This window comes from Crotalus tigris, unplaced genomic scaffold, assembly GCF_016545835.1.
Source record: "Crotalus tigris isolate CLP2741 ecotype Arizona unplaced genomic scaffold, ASM1654583v1 scf7180000020529.43009, whole genome shotgun sequence".
NCBI classification, from domain to species: domain Eukaryota; kingdom Metazoa; phylum Chordata; class Lepidosauria; order Squamata; family Viperidae; genus Crotalus; species Crotalus tigris.
Genome location: NW_024098063.1, coordinates 6547 through 21385, shown reverse-complemented (window position 1 = coordinate 21385; position 14839 = coordinate 6547). Strand labels below are relative to the sequence as shown.

The following is a 14839-nucleotide window of genomic DNA, read 5'->3' as shown; positions in this document are numbered from 1 at the left end:
GCCTTTGCTGCCGAGAACAGAGGCTGGGAGGGGCATGCGCGGCCCTCTACGCCTCCGTTCCCGGCAGCAAAGGCTTTTTGTAAAGATGGCAAAAGGTTCTGCAAACGGACGAAAGTACTGGGGGGTGGGGTAATGTTGCAACCTTGAATGTTGGCTTAGTGACTTGAGGTAACTTGGGGATTATCTGTAGTTGAACCTTGAACTTCTTCATGAGGAAGTTTAAAAAATTCCATGCGCACCTGTTGGGGTGTCCCTTTCTCCTTTTAAGTTGGAGTTTACTGAAATTGTCGGCTTGGGGCGTCCGCTTTGCTCCAATGCAGAGATAAAATGTCTGAATTGCACTTGAGGGGCCCTTGGTGCCCTCTGAGCCTCCTTGTTTTCTTGCAGACATTTCATGACCCTAACTAGGTAACATCATCAGTACTAGTAAGGAGTGGGGTTTGCTATCTGTTTATATTCTGTTTTGCCTGTCAAGTGTTGGGGTGTGTGTGCGTGTGTGTGGGGGGGGTCCTAAGAGATCCTTCGATTGCTGTTGGTTCCTTTGGCAGTTTTTTGCCGTCGCACACGCGTCCCTCCTCCTCCCCCTCCTCCTCCGGGACCCCGAATTCGGCCCGGGGGCTCGGCGCCTCTTGGGCCCATCAGAGGGGGGGGGAAGGGTCCGGCTTGAAAGGAAACGCCGCCTCCACCGGGGAAGCTCGAAGAAAAGCCCCGTCGTCCGATCCGACTCCCGCCAGGCCCCGCCGCCCTCCGGCTTCTCCGCCTCGGCGCCTCCACGCCCGAGCGGCCCGCGGGGGAGCCTCTTCCGGGCCCAGCGGCGGGCGGGATCGGCGGAAGGGGCGGGGCCTCGCGCGGCGGCTTCCGCTGGGGGCCGGGCGGACGCACGTGGGCGTTGCCAGGACGTTGCCAGGGCGACCGCGTCGAGCATCGGCTGGGCTGGAGGATGAGCGCGGCGGCGCCGGCCGAGGTGGAGGAGTCGGTTGCGCGGCGCTACGAGATCAAGCGGCGGCTGGGCAAGGGGGTCAGCGCGGGGAGGGGGGAGGGAGGAAGGGGGAGGGGGGAGGGGAGGGGAGGGGGCCGCCCTCCTCTGCTCACTCCCCTCCCGCGCAGGCCTACGGGATCGTGTGGAAGGCGACGGAGCGCCGGACGGGCGCCAGCGTGGCCGTCAAGAAGATCTTCGACGCCTTCCGCAACCGGACCGACGCCCAGGTGAGGGTCCTCCTCCGGGGGGGGCGGCGGGGGGCGGGCGGGCCTCCCGCCGCGCCCCCCTCCCCCCACACGCGAGCCTTTCCTCCGCTCTTGCCTTGCAGAGGACCTTCCGGGAGATCGCCTTCCTCCAGGTGAGCCCCCGCCCGCGGAGGACCCTCCCCCCCTCTGGGCGGAGCCTCCTCCTCCTCGCATGGGAGACGCTGCCGGCCAGAGAAGCAGCCCGGCGGGCGAGGGTCTCTCTCCGCCCCCCGCTTCCCCCCCCCCCGGCCGGTGGTTCAGGGCGGGTGGCCTGCTTGGTCAGTCGGGAGGGGGTGGGGGGGGAGATGCCGGCCTTCAGCTTCCCCTCCCCTCCGCCCTTGTAAATTGTCCTGGGAAGCTGTTTTTTCCCCTTGAAAGGTTTAAAACGGTGGAAGAAGACAAAGGCCAGTAAGTCTTCCAAGTTCCTGGGCAATCTCCTTAAATAGGTGTTTAGGCCAGCCCTTTTTTTTTATTTGATTTCCATATGATTTCAACAGTTTTGTAACAAATAACAGATGTTATATAAACAGTTGGCTCTTAGGCAACAGTGTATATAAAAATGACTTTTTATAAAAATAAGTTTTTCTTAGAAAGGCTCCAATTAAGGGTTTTTATTTGCATGCTGCAAAAGCCACAGGCTTCCTATTCGTCCCAGCTTGCAATCATAATAATTTATTAAACTTGTGTGCTGCCTGACTCAATGAAATTGGGCCACTCACAACAATCAAATGAAATTACAATAAAATCAATAAAAGATAAAGACAATTAAGGGCAAACGCCGTGAAGTGGGGGTGGGGTCCCTTGCTGAGGGCCTGGGAAAATTCTGCACCACGGGGGGGGGGGCGCATCTGATTCTCAGAGGAACCTCCTTCCAGAGAAGCAGACAAGATGCGCTTCCAGGGCTCTGATACTGGGCACTCTTTAACTGAAGAAACCTGGAGTGCGCCAACCTGCAGGATTAATTTGGGACAGGTGGTTCCCCCAAGTAGCCAGGCCCTGTGCCACATAGGTAATAAGCAGCACCTTGAATTGCATCCAGAAGCAAACCCACAGTATATCTCTCAAAGCAGAAATGTTACATGGGCACGTTGAGACATTATTGTTTATGCCACCACATTTTGGACCAGTTGAAGTTTCTGGCTATCTTCAAGGGCAGCCCCATGTAGAGTGTGCTGCAGTATGCAAGGTGACTAGGGCACGAGTGACACTCTGAACCGCCTCTCCTCTCCCATCTAAAGCCCAACTGGTGCATGAAATGAGTTGTGCAAAGGCCTTCCTGATCACAACTGACACCTGCTCTTCAAGCAGGAACTGTGAATCCAGGAAGACATCCCATACCCCAAGACTGCATATCAACTTAGCTGGGGCAGAAACTTGGTGGTCTGCCTTAGCCAGCCTGGAGTCAAAAGATAAAAGTATAGCCCTAAACCGGGAGGTGACCCCACCCAGTTTCAGGTAGGTGTTGAAAAGGAGGAAGAAAGTAGAATCCTGTGGGGCCCTACACAGCGGATACATAGGGAATGATCTCTCCCCCCCCCCAACCAACACTACCCGGAGCCTGCCCTAGAGAAAGAAAAAAAAAACACCTGCATAACTGTAGCCCTGATCCCCAGCTCAGAAGGATAGGAGCCTAGGCCAGGGCTGGTTTGGTCTTATGTCTTGCAGGAATTTGGAGGGCATCCAAACATCATCCAGCTCCTGAACGTCATCCGGGCTCAGAATGACAAGGACGTTTATCTGGTTTTCGAATCCATGGGTGAGCTCTTCCCAGCTTCCCATGAGAGAAGGAAGAAGGCAGGCAGGCAGGCAGGCAGCACCACAGAAGCCTGTCCAGTTGGATTCAAATCCTAGAAGTTTGCTTGTTTTTAACTATTGATTGCATTTTCATTTACAGTTATTTACATTGTTGTAAATACTTTGAGAGGCTTGTTTTCCTGATAGGTGGGATATAAAATAATTGTAATAAATGAGTAAAATTCTAGGAACTAATCAGTTGCCAGGAATTAATACTGCCTCAAAGCAGTATTAATAAAATAAATAAAAGCAAATTTGTAAATGCCATTTCAAATGAAAGCTTGAATGGAAGATAAACTTGTGGAGGTGACTTGCAACACAAGGGTCTTAGGACGGTTTTAATTGTTCAGCAGTTTACAGAGTTATTGCAGAGTAATGAAAATGTGTTAATAATGGAAGCATATAGAAGAATCTTTTAGCGGGTTAGGGTTTATAATGGGAGATTATGCTCTGCCAGTAGGGAATCCTGAAAATTAAAGCCCAATGTCACATCCCACAATGTTTGTGATATATTCTGCTCAAACAATGCCAGTGATGTGTTTTGGTGTGCATCCACCCTCGGAACAAGGGCTACACATTCATTGCTGCTTTCGTTTTTTAGAGACAGACTTGCATGCAGTGATCAAGAAGGGAAATTTACTGAAAGACATTCATAAGTGCTACATCCTGTACCAGCTCTTGAAAGCCACCAAATATATCCACTCAGGAAATGTTATTCACAGGGACCAAAAGGTATTTATTTTATTTATCAAATTTTAAACCCTCCCTCCAGTTCCTTGACAACTCTAGGCCAGTGGTTCTCAACCTTTCTAATGCTGCGACCCCATAATACAGTTCCCCATGTTGTGGTGACCCCCAACCACTTATACATCACCGGGTGCCAGGGGCGTGGCCAAAGAAAAGGGGGGAAAAATGGTGGACAGCCTTGTTTGGCGACCCCCGTGAAATGGTCGTTCGACCCCAAATGGGGTCTCGACCCACAGGTTGAGAACCGCTGCTTTAGGCACTTACAGATAAAGAGACAAAGGACTTAAAAAGAAAAACAAGACACGGGTGACCAGATGAACAGAACATCAGCCATAAACAGCCATAACTAAAGGAGCTCCAGAACCACACTGTCCCCAAAGCCCTAGAGGACAACCAGGCCTTTAATAATTTCCTAAAAGTCATAATGTGACGGTCGTAATAATCTCTGGGAGATATGGTTCCAGGGGGCAATTGTGTAAGAGTAAGTGGGCTTCCTGGCTACCTCAAGATGATCCTTTTTATATTTAATCAGTGGGACCCAGAGTGTATCTGCCCTGCTTGCCTGATTGTGCTGACAAACAGACAGACAGAGGCCAATGGAGATAAACAGTCCTGCAGACAATCAGGTATTCTGCCAGGAAGGACCTTATGCACCAGGAACAGAAACTATAATTCTGTTGGAAACCATCTGGTTTTCCAGAATAATGGAGTCATGTACCCATAAGGCAGCCTGCGTTTCTGTGCTCTGAACCACCAATAGGCTGAGGCTTCCGGATGAGCAGCCCCACTTAATCGTGAGGTGACCAGGGCAGAAGTGGCTGCCTGAAGGCCAGCTGGGCCAGAAAAGGCCACAATCGATGGCACAGATGTGCTTGTGTCAAGGCCATTTTAGGCACAGCTTCTACCTGTTCTTTGAGGAGCAGCTGAGAGTGCCTAAATTTAATTACAAGTCTTGAATGGGGAAGTGCAGCCCCACTGGGAGTTGATAGTGAAATACTTCCAGGTTGTGGTAGCCTTAGTAGACACAGCCACCTGGCATGATGAACCCTGAGCCTGTTCCCCTCCATCCAGCCCTTGCAGGCACTTGGTTAGATTTTGGCCACATTCCTTGGCAGCCATACACAACTGGGTATCCTCCCCATAGTTTCACTTCTCATCCAAGCCTTTCCAAAGACTTCACCCAAAGGCTTCATGTGTATGTTGAGTGGAAGGGGAGGCAGCATCAAAGCCTGGGCAAAGAATCCGGGGCGTGATCGCTCACCACATGCCCCACGCCGCCGACCGAAGGTAGCCAGGGAGAAATGAGAACAAATGCCATAGAGCAGCCTAGCCTCAGCCCCCACAGCTGATTCAGAAGGATGCCAGGGCCACCGGGATCAAATGCCCTGGAGAGAGCAAGGAGCACCAGGAGGGGTGTCAGATTGTGAACTAGTGTGACCAACGCCATTTCTGTACTAAATCCTGGCTTGAAACCCGATTTGATCTGGATCCTGATAATCTGTTTCCTCCAGAGTCTTCTGAAGCTGAAGCCCAGGTACCCTCTCTCTACCACCTTCCCTGAAATGGGACTTTTGGGAGTGAGGAGGTACCACGGCCTCCTTTAATTATTCCCATCTAGGTGGAAAAGTCTTAATGAAAATAAATGAGGACAAAGTGGGGACTGGATTATCCTAACCATGCCCATCCTTCTTCCAGGCAGGTCATTTACTTCCTCCCCTGGGCTGTATAGTTTATAGTTTAACTATGAGGTCAGTTAAATTGAGAGAAGGTAATCAGCCAGATGGTGTCATGGTGAAGACATCAGGCTAGAAACGGGGGTCTGTGAGTTCTAGTCCTGCCTTTAGCATGAAAGCCATCTGAGTGGGCCGGCCATCCACTCTCAGCCCTAGGAAGGAGGCAATGGCAAACAGCTTCTGAAAAATGTTGCCAAGAAAATTGCAGGGAGTTGTCCAGGTAGTCTGGAGAATCTGACACAGTTGAATGGAATGAAAAACAAAAAACAAAAAAACCCCAGCCCCCTAGGTCTTAGGTTGAGTTCCATGAACCATTTCATGGCTAACTCCTAGCTTCATACAAGAAGGAAGGAAAACTTTGGCCCCAGGGTAATGGGCTCCAGGGGAGTGTGTGTGTGTGTGTGTATGCCTACCAGCAATGGTGATTAGGTGGGGCTATCTATTGCAGGCATGCTCCCCTCTAACATAAGCACCATTATCTGGCATGCACGGTCTCTAGAAAATTCACTTATCACTTGGCAGTTAAACTTTAAAGCAGGCTTTATAAAATAAGATTTTTAAAGCCTCATACTGGACAACAAATTATGATTTTAAGGGAAAAGGCCTGGGCATTCCCTCCCCTCAACACATGTTCTCCACCCTGCACTGAGGCCTTAAAATATATTTCTTTTATTAACTGGAAAGTGTTCTGGAGGAGAAGCTCTCATCTTTGATCACCACTATTCCAAGATAAGAGCGCTTCCTTTTTTTAAACCTGCTGTTAGTAGAATCGGGCATAGCCGGATGCCGATGGGTCGAGTGATTTGATGGCTGTACAAGTCCCTCCCTCACCGTTCCTCTTTTCATCGCCCTCCCCTTCCAGCCTTCCAACGTCTTGCTGGACAGAGACTGCTTTGTGAAGTTGTGCGACTTTGGACTGGCTCGTTCCCTGGGCCAAATCGAAAAAGATGAAGGCAACCCTGCACTTACGGAGTACGTTGCTACTCGCTGGTACCGAGCCCCTGAGATCCTGCTTGCATCAAAATGGTAAGGAGTGGACTCCACGTGAGCCGTAGGAGGCGGGAGGGTGGCTTTCTCCGGCTTTACTTTTACTTCCCAGGGACGTAATATAGCAACACCCAAAGTCCCAAACTTTTTTGAGAGCTTAAGGGGGACTAAGCAAGCTAGAGCTGCAGAGTGAAGTTGTAGTTCAGGTTTCCTAACCAGACGCTTGTTAGATTATGACAGAAGAGAACTATACTCAGAGACTGTGGCTTCCTGGATTGACCATAGTTTGAAATTTGTACAAACCTTGAACCAATTTGAGGGTGTGGTTTAGAAATTAGAGAAGCAAACCACACAGCAATTCTCCCCATTTTGAACCAGGAACAACCTGGTGGCTTCTTTGGTTCAAAATATCCAGTTAGAGAGGAATTTGTGGATCCACGTGTCGCATCTGAAAAAGCTTCCAAAAAATGGGCACAGCTTCCCAGTGAGCTGTGAACGTGTTTCTTTCAAAGCTCCTGCCACTTCTGGGTTTGTAGCTGCTGGAGGTTCTTTTAGTTTTTTCAGTTTTTCCATAATTAAAGGATAACTCAGGAGCCAATAAATGAGAATTGGCAAAACACCTTTGGCCACCTCTTAATGGCTGCACTCCTTTTTTTTGAAAAAAAAAAATTTTTTTTTTACCCCTTCTTCTCCTATAGTTGCAAAGATACAAGCTGTAAAGTGATACAATTTCTTGGGTTGCTTTGTAAAGAGTGAGGAGATGACTGGAGCCATAGTTTTCCCTTCCCCTTTATTACGGGTTCATTTCTGAGGAAACTATCTTGGCCTGGGTCAAATGTTCCTTTTTGTGACCTAGGCAGTTTATATGTGTGCATGCGCACGTGCCTTCTTTCTGTTTTTTCCTCAGTGGGGCAGCAGATAGTTTCCCCCCCCCGCCCCCACCCCTTCCTTTTTGCAATAGCTTCCCACTCTTAAGCAAGACCAGCCATGGCAGAACGTCCGTTTTCTGCTTTTGACACGCCTGTCTTCTCCCCCCTTCTTCACCCTCTACATTCTTTCCCTCACGCCCCCCCCCCAAAAAAATTGCCGCCAATCTTATCAGTGGGAAAATTTTAAACAGCAATCTTTCTGAGAGGAACACATGCCCCCAAATCCAAGAGGGAGTGAATGAAAGTAAGAGAAATCACAAATAACAACGGACCCATTTCCGTGACCCAAAGCACAGCTGGCTCTAGAACGACACAGAACTGGTTCCCCAGTGCTGGGTGAACGTCTATCTGTGGCTGGCAGCCATGCTTGGCGGCTGCTCCTGGCCCTGTCTGGAGCAGGCGGGGGGGGGAGAGGGTAGCGCAGCCTTCGGTGGTTGTGCAGCCTGTGCCGGAGGACCCCTAGGAGGCTGTCTTGCTCTCAGTTGCCCAGTCCTTCCTCATTGTGGACTTTGTCCCCCGCTCCGTTTCTCCTATGCCCTTTTCTAGTTTGCTTCCCAAATGGACCAGTCTGCCTCTCTCAAAAGGTCCCTGGGACAGAACCCTCAAAGCTCCTCCCACTGTCACCTGTGGGCGGTGTATTAAAAGGTGGCATCCACACCTGTTGCACATGGGGAATCCTAATCTTGGCCGTGCCTGAATGGTCTTGTGGGCCTTGCCTGTCCATCCGCTGCCGTATGTGCTGCCCACTGAGACGGCTTCCGATCAGTCTCAGCAAGTGTCCGTGGAGATTCTCAGTCACCCAGGTCATGAAGCTGGGGGTGGGTGGGTAAGTAGGTTACACAATAGGATTAAAGTAAGATAATAGATAGGATAACTTATGAGAGAGATGTTGCTTGGACATTTCCCCGGTACTGTATCCGAAGAGGGATGAGAGTGGAGGAGAAAGGTTAGGGAGGAAGTAGGATGGTGAGAGGCGAGGGGGAGGGGAGAGAGAGGAGGGAAGTAAGGGAGAGTGTTAGAGAGGGCGGATGCAGTTGGGGGGTGGGGGGTGGGCAAGCAAAACCTATGGTTATGTGTAATTTATTTTGTGAAATGTGAAATTTTTTTCTTTTTTGTTTATGTAATTGATAAATGAAAAATAAAAATTTTTAATGAGAAAAAAAAGAGAAGTGAAATGTTTCCAAGGACAAAACCTAAGAAACTCCAATTACCTTTTGGAAAAGCACCTTTGGGATATTTCAGCAAGATATCCAACTCTGGACTGGGGGAGGGGAGGGGGTGCTCCTCTCTGGGCCAGGGCCGGGAGCTCTCTCTCTCTCTCGGCACCCAGAAACCCGCCAGTGAGATGGCCTCACACAAAGGGAGCGAAGGCAGGGGCTGCCTGGCGCAGGGGGCCGTGCAGTACGGGCGCCCAGTGCCTGGGGAGGGAAGGCCTGCCACGCCCTGGAGCGTGATGGGGCAGGGCCTCTCTGGCAAGCCCAGTCTTCTCCCCGAGGAGCCATCAACAGCCAGAGTCAGAGGCTGGGAGTGGCTGCGATCAGCAGTGACAGCAACACTGGGTGATGGATTGATTTGGGTCGGATCTCTGGGTGTCGGCATCCTGTCTGTGGTACCAGAACTGTAGGAAAGCTCTCCCTTGACCCCAGTTTGCAGGTAATACAGCCAACAACTGAAGATGTTTCAAACTGAGCAATCTGTAGGTACAGGGTGTTACATGCAAAAGCACCGTTTTATCACATATGTCATTTTCCTAATTTCCTTATTAGGAGCAGTGATTGATTTACGATAAAAGCACCTTTTCCTTGATCATAAGTAATTGTTCCTAATTTGCTTCTTTCCCTGGGAATTGTACACAGCAGCAGTTTAAACAAACGCTACTGGTTCCTAATTCTTGTGTAGCCTATGCTTCCCACCCTCTATTCTCTTTGCTGCCAGCACTTTGTTTTGAACAACTTACCTGCTGTTTTGACAGCTTCTAGCTTACTCTACTGGGACTCAAGACACGCCCACTAATGTTTGCTGATTTGGGATCCCACCACGTATATAACACTACGCCTCTCGAGGAAAATGTAGACAGAAGATTTTCTCCTCCTCTCATAATGTGGGAACCTGGGCCAAGCCATTAAAATTAAAAGCAAGGCTATGAGGACCGATAAAAGAAAGTTGTGGATTCTAGAATTTTCTGCCATTGGGTGCGGAGATGAGCACCAATTCAAGAGTTTTAGAAAAAGAGTGGACAGGCTCATAGAGTATTCATATCCTTGAAGACTGAAAAAACAGGCATGCCGCCACAAGACAGGCATTGCCTAGCTTGGCAGTAACGGCTGTTGGAAGGAGCCCTGAGCGTTCTGGCAGGCCACGGATTAAACGCGGGCCTGTGGGGTGCTGAAGCTGCCGTTGAAGGAGTCAGTGCGGCCTTGGGCTGCATCAACGGAGATGCAGTGTGGAGATCCTGGGAAGTGGCATTTCTACTCTCAGCTCCGCTAATCAGACTGGCCTGGAACACTGGCCCAGCACAAGAAGGAGGCTGAAGAACTAGAAAGAAAGTGGAGAAGAGTGACAAAGGTGGTGAGGGGCCTGGAGGCTCAATCTGTCGTGAAAGTTAGGGGAACAGGGCACTCGCAGCCCAAGGAAGAGAGGGCCGGGGTGAGATACGGCAGCATCCTTTCGAGGCCTGTGGCAGGGAAGAGGTGTGTAGGGCAGGACAAGGAAGAGCAGGAGTTTCCTGACCCAAAGGGCCCTTCAGCAGTGGGGCAGGCTGCCTCCTGGAATGAAGGCAGCTCCGTTGCTGGAGGTTTTCAAGCAAGGATTGGCAGCCACTTGACTGGAATAGTCTGAGGACTCCTGCCTTCAGCAGGGGGTTGGGCTACAGGACTTCTAACTATATGTTAGTTTACTACTCCCTGATCACAGCAATAACTGCTGGGCAGTTATAGTTGAAACTGGAGGCCAGTCTTTTGCGTACACGTTTATTAAACATTTTAAATTGTCTAATAGCAAAAGCTCTCTGTGCAATTTACTGAAATGGTTCTCCCAGTGGCCACTAGGAAGAAATGGAAGAAGTCCCTTCCCTTCTGCCAAAGCACCTTAAAGGTTGCCTGGCCACTTCCTTCCAGGACATGGCCACCGGAGGAAGCACCCCTCCGTGGGAAGAGCCAGGGAGACAGGCAGGCAGAGGCTGGCGGAGAGGGTGAAAGGAAAAGGAGGGGAGCTGTGCAGCGACACCTCAATTTAACGGATGACTCGCAGGCAGGAGCCCCTCTTCTTTTCTTCCAAATGGTCAAATTGGTATACAGGAGAGACTGTGGGAGCTGCATAAGCCTCCAGCCAAACCAAGTGGCAGGAGCATTTTGGGAACGGGGAAGCAAATTGGGTAACTGTATAATTTTGGAATGATGGCAGCAAGATACTAAAGCGTATCCTTAAAATCAGCACAGAGAAATTATGCCATTTGTGACCAAAAGACCCCCCTTTTCTCCACAGCCACTGCGTGATGCAATTTTTTGGACTACATGGGCCTTGGCCACCTTCAGCCTCTGTATTCCTTTATATAACAGTCACGTTGCGAGTGTCAAAACGTTTATTTGTGCCCTTAATGAATGGCATGGCTGGCATTGGAACTTGATTGCAGTGCCAAAACCAGAGCCATTTCCAACAGCTGAAGCCGTTTCCCCAGGTTAATCAGATTTGGTGAACTCTTCTGCTACTTTTTCAGAGCAAAACCGGCCCCTCTTCCCATGCTCGGCACCAGGTGCATTGGCCTCTTTGCGCTTTCCACACCGGGGGGGGGGGGACGGGATCTTTGATTCCAGCTGCCTTTTCTTCTTTCCCTGCAGTTACACCAAGGGGGTGGACATGTGGAGCATCGGCTGCATCTTGGGGGAGATGCTCCTGGGGAAGCCTCTGTTCCCAGGGACATCGACCGTCAATCAGATAGAGCAGATCCTGCATGTTATTCCTCCCCCCAGCGCAGGAGGTAAGAAAGGCGCTCTCTCTCTCTCTCTCTCTCTCTCTCTCTCTCTCTCTCTCTCTCTCTCTCTCTCTCTCTCTCTTTTTCTGTCTTTCTGTCTCTCTCTCTCTCTCTCTCTTTTTCTGTCTCTTTCTCTGTCTGTCTCTGTCTCTCTCTCTCTGTGTCTCTCTTTCTTTTTCTGTCTTTGTGTGTGTGTGTCTCTCTCTTTCTGTCTCTTTCTGTCTCTCTCTCTGTCTCTCTCTTTTTCTGTCTCTTTCTCTGTCTGTCTCTGTCTCTCTCTGTGTGTGTCTCTCTCTCTCTTTTTCTGTCTTTGTGTGTGTGTGTGTGTCTCTCTCTCTTTCTGTCTCTGTCTCTGTCTCTCTCTCTTTTTCTGTCTCTTTCTGTCTGTCTCTGTCTCTCTCTCTCTCTGTCTCTTTCTGTCTGTCTGTCTCTCTCTCTTTTTCTGTCTCTTTCTCTGTCTCTGTCTCTCTCTCTTTCTGTCTCTGTCTCTCTCTGTCTCTCTCTCTCTGTCTTTGTCTCTCTCTGTGTCTCTCTCTCTCTCTCTCTCTCTTTCTCTCTGCCTCTGTTCCTCAGTCTCTCTCTGTCTCTCTCTCTTTCTGTCTCTCTCTTTCTGTCTCTCTCTCTCTTTTTCTGTCTCTGTCTCTCTCTCTTTCTGTCTCTGTCTCTCTGTCTCTGTCTCTGTCTCTCTCTTTTTCTCTCTCTCTCTCTCTTTTTCTCTCTTTTTCTGTCTCTGTCTCTCTCTCTCTTTTTCTGTCTCTGTCTCTCTCTCTCTCTTTTTCTGTCTCTCTTTCTGTCTCTGTCTCTCTCTCTTTTTCTGTCTCTTTCGCTGTCTCTCTCTCTCTCTGTCTCTGTCTCTGCCTCTCTCTGTTCCTCTGTCTCTCTGTCTCTTCCTAGATCCAATGGGACAGGCAGGTGGAGCCATTCACAGCTCCCTTCTTGCTGTAAAAAGCTGGTGTGTTGTTGCGTCGCCATCCCTTTGTTCCTTCCTTTGCCGAAGGGAGACTGAGGGCTCCTGCCAGAATCTTACCCGTTTATGCCCTGATACGCCTTGTGGATCCCAAAGATTTTCTGTTGTTCCTCCTGCTGAGCCCAACTGGTGCGCAGGCAGGCAGGCAGGGAGCTTCTAAGAGTTTCACAAGCAGAGAGGGAAGTCCTGGGATGTGGGATTGATTTATTGAAGCTGGTGTTTCTGAAGAGCTTCCCATAACACCCGTCCCCCCCAGCTTGGCCCTGGGCTCCGGTCCCCCTAATAAGATGTCTATCTTCGTCCTCAACCAAGCTTCAGAAAGGAGGCCGAGGCTCCCTGGGATGGCCCACAGAGACACCTTGCCCCTCCCCTTTCTGGCTGTCGTAGGTGTCGGCCTTCTGGATGGTTTGGGAGCTGATCCCCATCTCAGCGTGGAAGGGTACCAGAGCATTGGGAAGGAACTCGGGTGTCATCTGGTTCAGGCCCCTGCTAAGGTTGGAATTTGTGGAGACGTTGAGGGAGCTGAGGGCGTCCATGGAGATCAGCCACCCAAACCTCTTGTGATCCCCTGGGTTTAGGGGAGCAGGAGGGTAAACGTCCACGAAACAAATCACCACCCATTGGCCAAACCACCAGATTCAGACTAGAGCACCACCGAGTGTCCCCTTTCTCCCCCCAACCGCAGAGACAGCGTGGACCAGCCTCACTTTGAAAAGGCTCCCGTGTCTGTGTCCCCAAGCTTAAGTGCAAAATAAGCCTCCTTTCTGGGTCTGGAGGTCATGAGACGACCCGGATCTGATAAGGCAGAAAGAATCTAGCCCAGGTGGCTTGGATGGGGAGGGGTGCAAGGAGCTCATCTGAGCGCAGTCCAAACCCAGAAGTGGAAGTGAAGAGGGGCCGTATAAAAATGGCCCCTGGGTCATCCCCTGGGTTCATAGCTTATTCGACCCAGTTTTCTAGGTTTCAGCTCTCTTCTGCACAGCCGACCCAACCAGCGGGACTAGCTTGCGGCTCGGTGTAGGAAAGGGTCAGGGAGACCGAGAGCAAGTGTGGCCGGTCTCCTTTAGCAGCCCTGGCGGAGCCGGTGGGAGAGGAAAGGGGAGGGACCAGTCGCCTCCTGAAGAATCCAATTAGTTTGGGCCCCTTCCTGACACGCCCTCCCGCTGTCCCTCTCTTGTAAGCCCTCCCTCTTAAGTCCCCAGCTGTGCCCGGCTCCGGCCTCTCGCCAGGGAGTTGACCTCTAGGGCCTTCCTAACCCCAAGGACTCCAGGGCTTTCAGGTCAGAACAAAAGGCGAACTACTGCCCCTGTCCGTTCAAGGTACCCACTGGAGGACGAGAAGACAAAAGAAGTCTGCAGGGAAGTTTATTTGTACTTCCTGGGTTTAGGTGCCACCTAAACCCCAAATTGCCCAGGCCCTGCTGGAAAAAACCGAAAAGGCTCTCCTCAGTGGTCCCTGAGGGGATCTTCTGATCCGTTGCTTTGCTTTGCAGATATAGAGGCCTTCCATTCTGACTACCAAGCCTCCGTTATCAACCGTGTGAGCTGCCAGTAAGTGTTTTCTTTTGCTGAATGGATCGCAGTTCCCGAGGAGGCACCTCTTCCACCTCAGGGTGAGAGGAGGGCTGGGAGCTCTCTGTGGAGTGGAACCGCAGCGTGCTTTCTGTCCCGGCTGCAGGCCCCAGCTGACTCTGGAGGAGCTCTTGCCTGCCTCCACCCCTCCCCAGGCCCTGGACCTTCTGAAGCGGCTCTTGGTGTTCAACCCCGAGAAGCGGCTGACGGCAGAGGAGGCCCTGGAGCACCCTTATGTGCAAAGGTGAGAGCCCCCTGGGGCTTCGCTACCGCTGTCTGATGTCTCTCAGACGGGCAAAGCCGTGTTCCGGCCTCCCTCGGCCAGCCTTGTGCTCACCTGGCCTTCTCCCGGCAGGTTCCACTGTGCTGCCAAAGAGCCTGCTCTCAACCACAGTGTGACCCTTCCTCTTGCTGATGACGTGCAGCTCTCGGTGGCCGAGTATCGCAATCAGGTTTATGAGGTAACCCCGCTGCCCCCGGTCCAGAGGAACCCTGAGGGGTCCTTCAGCTCTGCTCTGGCCCAGAGAGCTGAAGGAAGACGCCTGTCCCGAAGGGGTAGGAACTTTTGGGAGAGAGTGACTGTGACGCACTCGGGTTTGCCTTAATGGAGGCAAGCATGACTGAACAAAGTCGGGCTACTTTTCTAGAGTTTAAGAGCTGACTTCAACAAACTAAGAAAGAGAGTCCATGGATGGAAATCCTGAGGGGAAAACAGTTCAGGATGCTTAGGAAACCAAAAACGAGGTAACAAAGGACCAAATAAAATACCACAGAGAAAGAAATTGTGAGCAGCTCGGTTGCACAAAGGGCTCTCTTGCCAGTGGAGGATAGGCTTAAGATACAGAAGGATCTGGACAGACTTGAACATTGGGCACTGTCTAACCGAATAAAATTCAATGGTGAGAAAAGTAAGGTTC

General features: G+C 50.9%; 1 protein-coding gene across 2 annotated transcripts; it reads left to right on the top strand.

Annotated features, from left to right (window-relative positions):
- The first annotated feature begins 859 nt into the window (after positions 1-859).
- LOC120318910 (mitogen-activated protein kinase 15-like) lies at positions 860-14542 on the top strand. 2 transcript variants are annotated; one of them, XM_039367063.1, is made up of 10 exons: positions 860-1018; positions 1108-1206; positions 1308-1337; positions 2890-2980; positions 3620-3750; positions 6361-6524; positions 11251-11390; positions 13844-13901; positions 14029-14166; positions 14278-14542. In XM_039367063.1, exons 1-10 carry the CDS (start codon positions 941-943, stop codon positions 14525-14527), a joined length of 1179 nt encoding a protein of 392 aa, XP_039222997.1. In that variant the 5' UTR covers positions 860-940; the 3' UTR covers positions 14528-14542. The 2 variants fall into 2 exon arrangements, with proteins under 2 accessions (XP_039222997.1, XP_039222998.1); XM_039367064.1 differs by lacking the exon at positions 1308-1337.
- The last annotated feature ends 297 nt before the right edge of the window (positions 14543-14839 follow it).